General features: G+C 33.5%; 1 protein-coding gene across 1 annotated transcript; it reads right to left on the bottom strand.

The window, feature by feature from the left end:
• Positions 1-8,514: 8,514 nt before the first annotated feature.
• On the bottom strand, positions 8,515-11,504 carry LOC145581394 (putative disease resistance protein RGA4). The gene is made up of 2 exons (XM_081638408.1): positions 10,922-11,504; positions 8,515-10,598 (listed from the first exon to the last, which is right to left on the bottom strand). The coding sequence occupies exons 1-2, from the start codon at positions 11,502-11,504 to the stop codon at positions 8,515-8,517; spliced, it is 2,667 nt and encodes an 888-aa protein (XP_081494534.1).
• Between the last annotated feature and the right edge of the window lie 2,071 nt (positions 11,505-13,575).

The raw sequence follows: 13,575 nt of genomic DNA on the forward strand, positions 1-13,575 counted from the left end.
AGAGAGATGTTCAACGCCGCCTCTCCCTCTCAGGGGCTGCTCCTACTTACGCCATTCACATACTTTTATTCATCCTTCACTAAGGGTTGTAAAAACGAAGTAATTTATTTTATTTTTTTGAATGACAAGTAATATTGATTATAATACTAATTCACGCGTATTTAGTACTCGTAACTAACGTCAATAATATGTATATGTAAATGTATATTATTTTTATTTTTTGTGGTACAGCAACAATAAGTCAATAAGTTTACTTGTTCTAGGTTTTTTTAGGTTGAGGAAAAGCCTCTTACAACAATCAGAGATTCTACTACTTGTTTGGAGTGTAAATCAAAAGGGTAGAAAGGAGAGCTTCTAATCAGGTAGCCAACCTTAATTAGCTTGATTTTCACTTCATAATGTGTATGATAATTGATCACTAATGATTGAGAATTATAATGATAATTATTCTTTTAGTGAACACATACATAGTAGTAGAAAATAACTACTTCATGCTCCTTAATATTATTAATTTACTCATTTTAAAATCATTCTAACAAATCAGACACTATATCATTACAAACACATGATTGGTGACTTGATGGGGATGTATGTCCAAGAGTCAAATCTGATCTTCAATTAACCATGACTTTGCTCACTTGTTTTAAGGTACATGATTTCTGGCATGATACTTGTTGCTTTAGTAAACATATATATATATATATATATTTAAGAAAAATTTAGTTTTCAAATGCATGTTTGGTAGTTGAAAATGAAATTTTTGAGTTTAAATTATTAAATTTATAATATTTGGTTGTAAACGAAAATGAAATGTCAACTCCCAAATAAAAACAATGCGCCTTGTGTGCGGCTGGCCACATCGTGTGGCCGCTTTCCACTTGTGAAAGAACAAAGTTACTCTAAAATACTGATTGAGTAACCCCTATAAAACTGATGAAGTAACCCTTATAACAATGATCAGGTAAGCCGTATAACACTAACAAAGTAACCACAATGATGGCTTGTCACATAATGTGGCTAGCCATATATAAGAATTTGTGAAATAGAAATGAGTCAGGACCTCTATCCCCAAAACAAAAATATTGATTTTTATAAATTTTTTTTTTTTAATGATTATTAAAAATTAATTTTTATAAATTTTATCTTATGTTTATCATTAAATTAATATCAACTTCAATAGGTATAAATGATTTTTTTTTTTTTAATACATTAATGCTTTTGATCCCAACTAAGAACCTTCTTCTTTAAAAGTTTCCAACTATCAATTAAGTCATGACAGTTCCTACTTTAAAAGAGGTTCTTAAAATAGTCCCTACCTTATTTTGACCGGTTAAACTAATAAAATTACCACGTGTTGAATATTTAGTGGTCTGTTTTATTGAATATAATTTTTTTAAGGTGAAGAAAACATGAGCTAGATGGATGGGGTGAGTGTTTTTTTAGAGTGGCGGATAATTATTTTTATTTTACCAAGCCTAATGAAAACAAGACACATGGCACTGGTAACTAGTCAAACTAGTTAAAACTATCTATGGACCATTTTTAGAAGGATCCCCTAAAATTAAGATCCCTTTATATTAATCAATAGTTGAGACATGAGACCTTTTAAAGATGACCTATCATAGTTAGAACAATTTGCATCAAATTTACCATTTTTGAAACATGTAGAAAACATGCCTTTACCAACACATCATTAGTTGATGGTATGGTTTAATCAAAAAGGTTACCGACAATGCATGAATTAGTTGATGGCCTGGTATGGCATAATCGATCAAAAGAGGTTATCGACAATGCATCATTAATTAAATGTGTGAATATTAACTAATTTAATTGATTAAAGTCTTAAAGATGGTACTCTAAATTTAGATCTAATTCTATTTACAACATTGTCCAAGTCTCTCCAGTCTCCACTATACATCCATATAAGATGTAAAAAAAAAAAAATAATAAATAGATCAATTAGACATGCAACATGTCACATAGAAAACATGTTATATACAAGTATCATTGAAATCGAGTAAGGAATTAAATCATCGTACATATTTTTGAAATATAAAGCACCAATCGTTGGGATATCGATGTAACTCAACTCACATCCTAGAATTTTCCGCAATCTTTTAGTTCCCGTGTTGAACTGGACTAACAAATAACAATATGCTGAGTATATAATACTGGAATGTACTATGTAATTTATGTAATTACTAAGTCTAATCTGCTTCAATTTCTTTTATAATTTTCTTGTCTAGCTTAGTCTTCTTTTGAACAAGTGTAGTTTTTTAAAAAATTCCTTGTTTCCCTCCCTTTGTTTTAAGGAGTATTGTTTATTACAAGAACTATCTTTATATCAATGTGCCTTGTCAATATCTATCTATAATATATTGATCATATCATATATATAAATATAGTTGTTATACGTATCATTATATTACAGTGCCATGATCTTGCACGACAACTCTAAAGCCTCTCCTTTATCCTTCACAAATTCCGAATAAAGGAAGATTAAAGCTTTAAATGGCGGGAAACATAAAGCTATTGGAAATGAAAAAACATAGCTCAACAAATTCACTTGCTTCTCATATCCGGAAAGACCGGAATCATCTTGGATTATTACATGGATGCCAACCGACATCAAGAAGCAGAAAGGAGAAACTATTGAAGGTAATTGCATGTTTTTCATCAGCTTAAACTTTTAGTGTAGTTGTTTATGTTAAATAATGGTATTCGAGTATTCTAGCAATAACGGCCTACAGGTTTTGAATATGAGCCTTGCAAGGCCCTATCTTCGTACAACAATCTCTTTGTAAAGAGAGAATCACGAGACAAATGATATAAACAGAATTTGATCGTTGGAACCACTCTCCAGACAACAACCAACAAAGCTAATTGGTATACATATAGACAAACCCATTATATTAGTTAGGCCTAACCATATACTCCATATATGCTATTGCGTGGACATGTATTCTTTCCGCCAATAGAGGAGGAAAGTGAGTCTTGAATCTCTTGACATTCTAATTATTATGACAATGATAGTATAATACCTCATTTGATGATACAAGTGGTAATGAAGTTACTTATAATTTAGTTTAATAAAATCTTCATGCCAATGTCTATATATATAGTACTAAAATTCCATTCCCTAACATAATTTCTTATTACTTTTCATTACAATTCAATTACGCATCCAAATTTTAATTGTTGATGATAATGAAATTTACATAATAAGCAACAACAATGAGATGAAAAGCATTATTGTGAAAGTATGAAGTTTCATTTGAAAAGTTACAAATTATCGAACATAAATTTATTTTGTCACTACTAAAACAAGTATTGATTATTGCCGGCCAATCAAACAAGATGAAAAAGTATCTATGGAAAATATTATTATCAAGAATAATGCTAATCCAAAATCTACTTTGTACTAATTCTTAAGAAAAAGAAAATCAAACAATATCTTTTACTTTGTATTATACTTCTTTTGTTATCATGGCCTTCAGATTTTAAAATATGACCCTGTTTCATATTATTTGCAACTTTTAAAAAAATTTATCTCACAAATAACTCAAATGTTGCAAATAGAATGAAACAGAGGCAGTAGAACTTTGCAATAATATTAAACAAAAACCATGATATAAAAAGTATCAGTATTGAATAGCTTAGGATGTTTAGTCTTTAAAAGTTAAGTACTTTTAAATATAAAGACAAGTAGTTAAATTGTAAGGAAACTAAACTCGTTTGCAAAGACGTGGAAGCTTATAGAGTTATAGTCTTTATATCCAAGAAAATAACAGCAGGAAAAAAAAAAATAGAAAGAAGAAAAAGGAAGTATGATAGTTACAAGTTAATTAAAAATTAGATATGTCAAATGTATGGCCCGTTGGAGATGAGATAAGGGTACAAAATTTTGGTTTAACTTTTACGTTTCTCTTAAACAATGTTTGCCTGTATATGCATGGTACAAATAAAGGTCTAGGTTAACCCTACGTCTTAATTAAGAGATTTTAAAACGTTCTTCAATTTCATTTTCCCTTCATATAACCCGTATTAGTCATCATATGCCTAATAAGCCACGTTGAATTTAACTGTTAAAGAACGTTCTCATAATCTCATTTCGAATTTATTAACATATGATTCTATTTTGAGTGGGCCAGTTCAAAACAATAATTCAAGTAGGATTTGACATTCAATTCGATAATAAAGTTGAATTTTAGATTAGAAAATTAAAGGCTAGTTATTGTTCAAAATTCATCGTTGTTTTTATAGGTCGGGTCAATTTTTGGAAGGACTCAAGTGAAGAGGAGGTGGTCAAGGGGCATGTTTTAGAAAACGAGTCCAAATACCCAAGAGTTGTGCATGCATGCTATTGTACAATTGCACATGCTAGGAGTTGAGAACTAATGATGTCTTATGTTGGAATCAAATGCAGGAAGTAGCTAAACCATCCTCAAGCATATCCATATCAGATTTGATGAGAACTCCTGAAACTTTGGCCTCTGAAAAATATGCCTCTAAAAAAGATGTTTATCAAACAGTTGTGGAAGCTGTTAACAGACTAGGCGGCATTAAAAGTACGTGTGTTGTTCTTCTTATAATTACTATCATTTGAAAATAGATCAAAATTTGTCCATGATTATTCATTGATATATTAAAAAAAAAACAAAAAAAACAAAAAAAAAAACATATATATATACAGACGTTAGATTTTTTGAATTCGTCTCTATAGTTTCATAATATCAGTATTTTATTATTAATTAATGTTTTTTTTACTTGTATGTAAATAATGATTTTGTTATCAAAGACATGCATGTATCAAAAACTGTAAAATAATAAAATAAAAAATTAAAATAATTCAATAGAAACAGAATCATATACGTAGTATTATGAAATGAAGGGAGTATAGGCCATAATTATATGCAGATATATCAGTATATGATAAACTTAATTGTTTTTCAGTGTTTATATTGAATTGATTTGCTTTCGAGTTTACTTGCAGACGCTACCCCAGAAGCTATGGTTGATGAGCTGATGGACTATGAAAATTTAAACCTCACGGATGTGTACAAGCACATGCAGGTATGTATCTTTTACGTTTATTGATTCTAGTTTTATCTTTAATTTATTTATACAACTACCTATTTTAGTATATTGTACAATTTTTTTTTTATTTATAATACTTCCTCCGTTCTATTAATATTGCAACAATGGACTTTTTGCACTATTTATCACTCTTGTGTGACCATATAATATGATTTTTACGTTAAACAAAATATAGTCAAGTGGGTTCTTGTTAGATTCGTCTCATAAAATACTTTCACAATATCAACTTTTTTTTTTTTATAATTTTTACTTTTACAGAATTATAGATATTTAGCATATAAAATGTGCTTTGGGATGCGTAATTTTCTCCTTGTTGCAATATTAATAGAACAGAGGAAGTAATTGATTAATCATCAAATATAATAAATATACAAAGTAGTCCAAAATTTACCTATGTATTTTAGTGAGATCATGACAATATTTTTGTTACAAAGATTAAAGACTTTAGATAATTGTTTATTACTTGTATTTTATATAAATAAATAAAAAAATCTCATCACTAGAAGAAAACAAAGTTGGCAATAATATTATTAAATTAATTAATTATTTGATCTTTCCAAAAAATTTGAATATTAAGACAGTTTTTTTTTTTTTTCCTTCTTATTCTTAATGGTTCTTCACTTCTTTTACAGATGCTCGAGCGGCCTACAAATTCAGAAGGTATCTTTAATCTTTGTATTAGCACTAATTTCTATTTTATCTTAATCCTCCCACAAATAACACATTAATTTCTATTTTCTATAATAAAACGTTCATCATAACCATTGTAATGTAATTTAGGGACGGAGGGAGTATGTATATAGAAGTATTAGTTTTTATAACCTATTAAAGCTTCTACACACTCATTTTCACCACCCATCTTTTTACACTTTCTTTCACTTTTCCCGCTTAATTCGAGGCTAAAGGTTAACATTACTGAGTAAGAACATTATGAGACAGATTCAGTAAAAAAAGACCCTCACTAAAATAACTTCTTTAATACGAGTAATGTTCTTAACATATTTCAAAAAAAATTTAATTTTTTTTTTTTACCATTTTATAGTTTACATTATTTCATTTTTGTTAAATTTCTTTTACTACCTTACCATTTTTTAATCTAACAAAATCTACACATTTTCACTTGTTACACTTTTATTCAAATTTACAAACTCTTCTTTGTCTAAGTTCTTGTACTTACCATTTTTTAATCTAACAAAATCTACACATTTTCACTTGTTACACTTTTATTCAAATTTACAAACTCTTCTTTGTCTAAGTTCTTGTACAACCCGGTTTTGGGGATTCGATTGCTCATGCCAACCCCCATCACTCATATTTAACAAAGCTTCTTTTTTTTTTGGTTATGAACATAGGGAATGATATATGGACGCGTACGAAGAATACATCTGTAAAAAAACCTGAAAGAAAGATGTCGTCAAGTGTAATGACTAAAAAAGAATCAAGCGAGACAACTAGAAACAAAGCTACCGTTAGCAAAAAATTTAGGGCTAAAGTGAAAGAAATGGGATTTACAAGTAATGAAATCAAGTCTCTTTTAGAAGGTGAGGAAAGAATGTGGCAATTTTGCACACTTTTTCCCGAACGTTGTGAATTCGAAAAGGATACGCTTATTCAATTGTGGATAGCAGGAGGCTTTCTAAAGGGTAAGCAAAAGGATCATCTTGGTGAATTCTATTTCAGTACTCTTTTGTCCTATGACTATATTGCGAGTACAAGCACACGGTCTCCTATCGAGAAGGAAAGATATGTCGTAAATGTAGATAAGATGATGAATGATAACGCGAACACAATGTCACATGATAAGGAGCTCTTTCATAAATTGAAGAGCTTGTATTATCATAAAGCATCTAAAGATGTACAATATGTGTCTTTGGTGGGGGAAGAAATCGATGAAGAAAGTCTTAGAAGATTGACAGATTTCAAGGAGTTAAAGGCGCTAATGCTGCTTAGTGAGGATGCTTCGAGTATTAGCAAGATACCGAGTAATGTATTTTCAGCTCTCAAGCATTTGGAGGTGTTGGATTTGAGTAAATCTAACCTTGTCGAGTTACCAAATTCGGTGGGAGATTTGGTTGAACTAAAGTATCTAGACCTTTCGCGAACTCTAATTGAGTTATTGCCCGAAACCATTGATTGTCTTTCTAAATTGCAAACCTTGAAACTCAAAGATTGTACACACTTGTATAGGTTACCTGAAGGGATGAGAAAGCTAACCTCTCTCAAACATCTCGAGCTTGATGTTCTCGGGCAATTAGACCTTATGCCGAGAGGAATGGGAGCACTTACCGAGCTTGAGACCTTATCAGCATTTCTTGTTCAAAAGGATGATGATCGAAGCATTAAAGAGTTAAAGAATATGAACAACCTTAAGGAAAGTTTTTGCATTGCAAGATTGGAGAATGTTTCGGATACATTTGATGTTGTGAAAGCCTCATTGTCTAAAAAGAAGTATGTAAAGGAGTTAGAGTTAAGGTGGAGCGACTTGCATAAACATCGGACTAAGTCACTAGATCAAGATGAAATTCTTCAAGGACTTCGACCTCACTCTAACTTGGAGAAGCTACAAATATCGTGCTATGGAGGCACGAGCTTTCCTAGTTGGATCGGTGATCCTTCATTCATGGTGCTCACTAGTGTTACACTCTACAAATGTGATGATTCAGAGATACTTCCTTCACTGGGAAAACTTCCATCTTTGAAGTTTTTAAGCCTGGTGGAAATGAATAGCGTAAAAGAGATTGGGACTAAGTTTAGAGGATTCGATATTTCCATTGCATTTCCAAAACTAGAGAGACTTGCTATTGTTGGCTTCTCTAAGCTAGAAAGCTGGGAAAAAGCAGAGAATGGAGACTATCCGCGTCTTTGCAAGCTGACCATAGAGCGATGTCCTAAGTTGGTTGGTGTTCCATCTTCACCTCTTAAACTCGCCACTCTCAAGCATTTGGAAATAATCAACTGTGAAAATCTCAGCAGTTTATTCCTTGAGAAAAATTTGTCGAAATCACTGGAGAGATTGATTATCGAGGATTGCACTAAAATCACAGAGTGGTTTAGAAGACGCAAGGGCGCGAAACTTCACAAGATTGAACATGTGCAAAATATATGGATTGATCATGAATTGATCAGCAAAGTCTAATTTTGCTAGAGGTTTGGATCATTCTTTGTATACCTATATGTAAAATATATAGACAAATATCATTTATGCACTATATATTAGCAAAAAACATTTAATTAGCAAAAATCATTATATGTATATATGTAAATAATGTATATCTTGTATTTATGTTGTAACGGGTCTCATTTGTACAAATTAATAAGAATGTAAAACTACCATTTGGGTTCCAAATTCTATTTTATCTTTATATGTGAAGATTTTTTATTCCACAAATAGCTATCGCCAACATCAACTTGCTAGCTCTACATTTCGATGACCAACTGCTTCAGAGACGACGGCATCTTTCCGTCAGGCAATGACTGCAAAGCAGTGTCATTCCTTATCACCAGATTAGTCAAGGAAGTAAACTCATCTAGTGCAGGTAGAGCTCTCAACTTGTGACAATCCACGATCTTGAGATCGCAAAGGCGAGGCATTTTCATTGCAGGATCCCATTGTTCAAGCCTTGCCATGTCTTCAACAGTTAGCGACTCTAATGATGGGAAACTCACTTCTTCCTGTATTGCCTTGTTAAAAGAGTGAAAGCTCATGTATGTTACGCCGCGCAGTTCCTGCATATGAAGGGTTTTAAGGCATGGAAGATTATGTAGTGGAGGTAATATGTTACATTCATAACACCGTTGGAGGTGGATGGACGTCAGCTTGCTTATCGAGCTGATCCAATTTGGAAAGACAGGACCTCCATATCCAATTATTTGCAATTCTTCCAAATCTTCATGTGGTTCAAGTCCATCTAGGACTTCTTTGTCTTGGGGTTGATCATCTCGATAGTTATTCCATTCAAGTTCCAACCTTTTAACGAATTTCTTGTCGTTCATCTTAGCTTCCTTAGCTTCATCTTCACCTTCAACCCTTTCTAGATTTGTAAGGCAAAGTAAACCTCGAAGTTGTCTCATACCCTTTAATTCTGTTATTCGACATCCATCTTCATCACCCACGACAAACACAGGAAGCGTTTGGAGATTCGACAACCTTCCAATGTTAGGAGGCATATGCCACAAAGTTTTTATATCTGCCTCGAGATGGAACAGGTTGGCCAACCTTGTTGTATCTTTAGGCAACTCGAGTATGTAACAACCAGTCAGTTTGAGGACTTCTAGTCTATTGAGCTTGGTGATAGACACAGGAAGCTTATCAATTTCTGTCGACGACACATCCAGGAGGCGTAGAAGTTTCAAATTCCCAATCGATCCAGGTAGCTCTTTGATGTCAGTGTTACTCAAATTGAGTACTCTCAGAGTTTGTAATTTACAGAACAGACCATAACTTAGTTTAGCGAGTTTTGTACCCTCATATAATGAGACTAGTGTTCGGAGACCCTTGCAAGATTTTTCCATTTCCTTCAATATTGAAGGTGCAATCTTTTTTAAATTAAAAGATACATGTCGTGCTCTACGAAAGCAAACATACAGCATCGAAGAGTGCCTGTTCTGGCTCAAAGAGGACCAATACGTATCAACTTTTTTGTTAAGCTGAACGTATATGTAAGAACTGACTTCTTGAGCATATCGATAGACAAATTCATGCATTTTGTAAACCTCTAGCTCACGGTCATAGATGATTGTGGACCGTGATAGTAGCTCATGAAACCAATCGTTTCCAATCTCTTCTAATCTTGCATGATCATAAGAGTTCCTAGGGATCTCTTGCTCAATGAAACCTTCTGACATCCAGTATCGAACCAAATCTTCCTTCTGAAAGTGGAAATCTACAGGGAAAAGAGAGAGATAACAGAAGCAATTCCTTAGACTTCGAGATAGATTTGTATAATGCAGCTCAATTGATGGGAAGATTAGTTCCCTAAGTTTGGGGATATCCCATAAATCACTTGGCTGAATAGACGACCATCTGTCTTCGGACACAGAGGAGATATGAAGTCTGATGGTGTTGGCAACCAACGGTAAGCCTTTGCAGAGATTCTCGGCTACCTTAAGTGATATTGTGTCCCAAGAATAATGTTCGCGTTTGGAAGAATTGTGTAGGATGATAGATTGGCAGTCCTCTGTTGATAGCCCTTGCAAATGATAGGCAATCACAGGAATAGTACTCAGAGTAGTAACTAACCGCGTTACTTCAGGATTACGAGTAGTGATGATGACACTGAACATTAAGGTGGAATTGAAGAGGAAAGATTCAAAGAACTCCCATTCTTGTGGATCTGGAAAATTGTACAAGTCGTCTAAAATGATTAACACCTTTGCTCGCTTACACAAGTCTCCGAACACTCTCTGCTGCTGCGACTGCCCCTGCTTTTGAATGATCTTTTCGATTTCTGGGGAAGCTTGGACTATCACCGAACTCAGGACCTTTTCCAAATAAAAAACCCCTGATACAATCAATCAATCAATCAATCAATCAAAGCCTTAATCCCAAAAGTGGGGTCGGCTAACATGAACCAAATTTGATTATTCCGTGTAGTCATCAACATAAATCTTTCTCCTCCATCCCTTACGATCCAAAACTTCATCCTCACGTAAATCCATGCACTTCATATCCTTCCTCACTCCTTCCAACCAAGTCATCTTTGGTCTCCCTCTTCCTCGTTTAATCCCTGATACAGAAACCCAAAATCTGTGGTCAAAACCTTGCTGAATGCTTAAATCTCTATTGATAACATGAGCAAGGTACGTTTTTCCTATCCAAATATGCCCTCTATCGACAAAATGATGTTGTTGCGTTGATTGCTATCGTTGCTACTGCTGAAGCTTCTATTATTAGTTGCATCCAGCAACAATTTAACAATCTCTTCCTTGTCGCGCATTCTTTTGAAGTCCACATCATTGTCTGCAAGCTCCAGCTTCTTAGCTAGAGTCTTAGAGGGCCTATTGGTCTTGACACGAACCAAGTTTTCTGCTTCTATTGACAATGTGTCCAGGTTATACTGCAGGTTCACCATCTCTCGAGACATACACCAATTTTGCAAGAACGACAAGGAACCCTCCCTCTCCCTAGTCTTAAGCGCAAAATCTACTGTCAAGTCTTCGAAGTCATAACAATTTGTCATTGCATCACCAATCCAAGCCTGATGACTATGGCTGTTCACCAACTCCCACCCATCTATGTGATCTCGCGCTAACTGAACTTTTGTGTAGCTCATCTCTAGACTTTTCAGCTTGATCTCCAGGTCTGATATTACATGGCGATATTGATCATGAGCAAAAGACTTGATGGTGTCAATTAACTCTTGGACAACGATAGTTGCAAATACGCCGCCAACCAACTCTAAGGCCATATCGATATCTAGCTGTGATGTGCAGCTTAATAAGACAAAGAATGGAGGTGAATGCTTCAGATATCAATTAGAAATCATTTGCTATGGTAGTAAAAGGTTTATTATTTAGTTTACAGAAGTTCAATGGACATTAAGACAAATAAAATAAAGAAGAAAATTGAAAATTTAAGGCCATTGTTAACTTTACATCATCAAAACTAAGTCAGTAGTTAGCACGGAGTATGATGTAACTCTTTTTTTAAACTAATAATAATCCATTTTTATTTGAAGTTGTATATACATCACTGTATTATATATAAATCAAATTTTAACAAATACATATCGAATCGATTTGAATAAATCTCTAATCTAAATAAATAATCATAATCTACTTTTCATATCCAAAGTCGCCTTAAAGGTCCTTTTCCCAATATATTTTAACGGTCATTTCTATTCATAAATAAATAAATAATTAAAAGAAAATATAATACATAGCCCTTAGCGCTACATATAAGCATTAAAAATACTCTAGAAAACGGTTTAAATTTAGAAAATCATGACAAATTCACACTAATTACACTAATTTACGTGTGTTTTTGTCATGAATTCTTAAATTTATACAATTTCCAAGAGTGTTATTAATGCTTATATATAGTCTAAGGGCAATGTATAACATTACCCATAATTAAAAATAAAAAGAGGTCCATCTAAAGAACTTTTCGAATTTATATTCACAATGATATTTAGCTTGGCTTTTTCAATGACTTCATGGCTGCCACCTTGAGGAATAGTTTGACTACAACGATGAACCAGAACATATGAAGTTGCCTAGCTTGTTCTTCCTGGAATCTTACTTATTAATAGCTATCATCGCTTTCAAGATGTACTATGTATATATTTTTCCAGTGATATTAGAACATTTTTTAGTTAGGGATGATAATGATATCTGATTATTAAGTATTTAGGTTTATATATTGAATACTTCCTTGATCGCGTACCTTTTTCTGTATTTATGTATGATTAAGAACCTTAGTGTTGACAAGTCTAGGCAGTTATGTTCAAGGCCATAATTCCTAAGTATATGCAACTAAATATCACCCTCTAAGGCCTCAATACATTATACATTACCTGACTAATCTATATGGATTATTTGAAAGGAAAAAAAAAATATGTAACAAATTACCATTATATTTGACAGAATACATAGGACTAACAGGAGAATTTTTTCTCATCTCAAGTTGGCCTTTCATTTTTCAACTCTACACAAAAGAAGCACCAGAACAACTGTCCAATCATCGATATATCAACTTCGATCCAGATGGACTCCACTGCACATAGAAGACCCCGAATAACGGCCCTGTCTAGCAGGGATAGTGCGAGTAGCAGTCAACAAGAAAGCATCAAGAAACCTGCACAACTTGAACTTTTGTTCTGTAAGGAGCTTCAGAAACAGGATACTATAGGTGTTTGTTCATTAGCAGAAGAGTATGGCAGTATCTTCCTCGCCGAGCAAGATAAGTCTGGGCATGTGTTGTTCAATGACATTCAAAGTAAAAAAAATTGGGGATTTTATTTGGAGTTCTCTGAAGATCAGTCTGATTACACATACAAATTTGGCAAAGGTTGGCTCCAATTTGCACAGGCAAAGGGTCTAACTGTTGGTGATTCAGTGACATTTTATCGCCAACGTGCCACTGATCTGTTCTTTATAGACTGCTTGCCTAAGGAGCCCTCTGTACTTGACCAAATTTTATCATCAAACCAAACAACTTTAACTCCGTTGTTTGATTCTCCGTTCTTGCATTATTTGAGCCTCTTCCCCGAGGATCATGAAATCGAGAGGGATACATTAATCCAGCTTGGTCAGGCAACAGGTCTTTTTGCAGATGCATCTCTCGCTTCCATTGTTTCCTCATTCGAAGCATACCAAAGCGAGGGATATCTCTATCCTTCAAGGTATGATGAAACAACTGGAAAGCTGTGGTACAAGGTAACTGATTTGGTATCTAAACATGTCACAAATTCGGAAAAGACCCATCTCAAAATCGATCTTGATGACCCCCTTGATTCACTCAGTTGCGAAAATTCAGCA

Source organism: Chenopodium album, chromosome 15, assembly GCF_948465745.1.
Source record: "Chenopodium album chromosome 15, dcCheAlbu1.1, whole genome shotgun sequence".
Classification (NCBI taxonomy): Eukaryota; Viridiplantae; Streptophyta; class Magnoliopsida; order Caryophyllales; family Amaranthaceae; genus Chenopodium; species Chenopodium album.

Coding starts and splice junctions, on each gene's coding strand:
- LOC145581394 (XM_081638408.1), bottom strand. CDS start 11,504: ATGGCCTTAGAGTTGGTTGGCGGCGTATTTGCAACTATCGTTGTCCAA. Junction 10,599..10,921: donor CATCATTTTGTCGATAGAGG/GCATATTTGGAT, acceptor TGATTGTATCAG/GGGTTTTTTATTTGGAAAAG.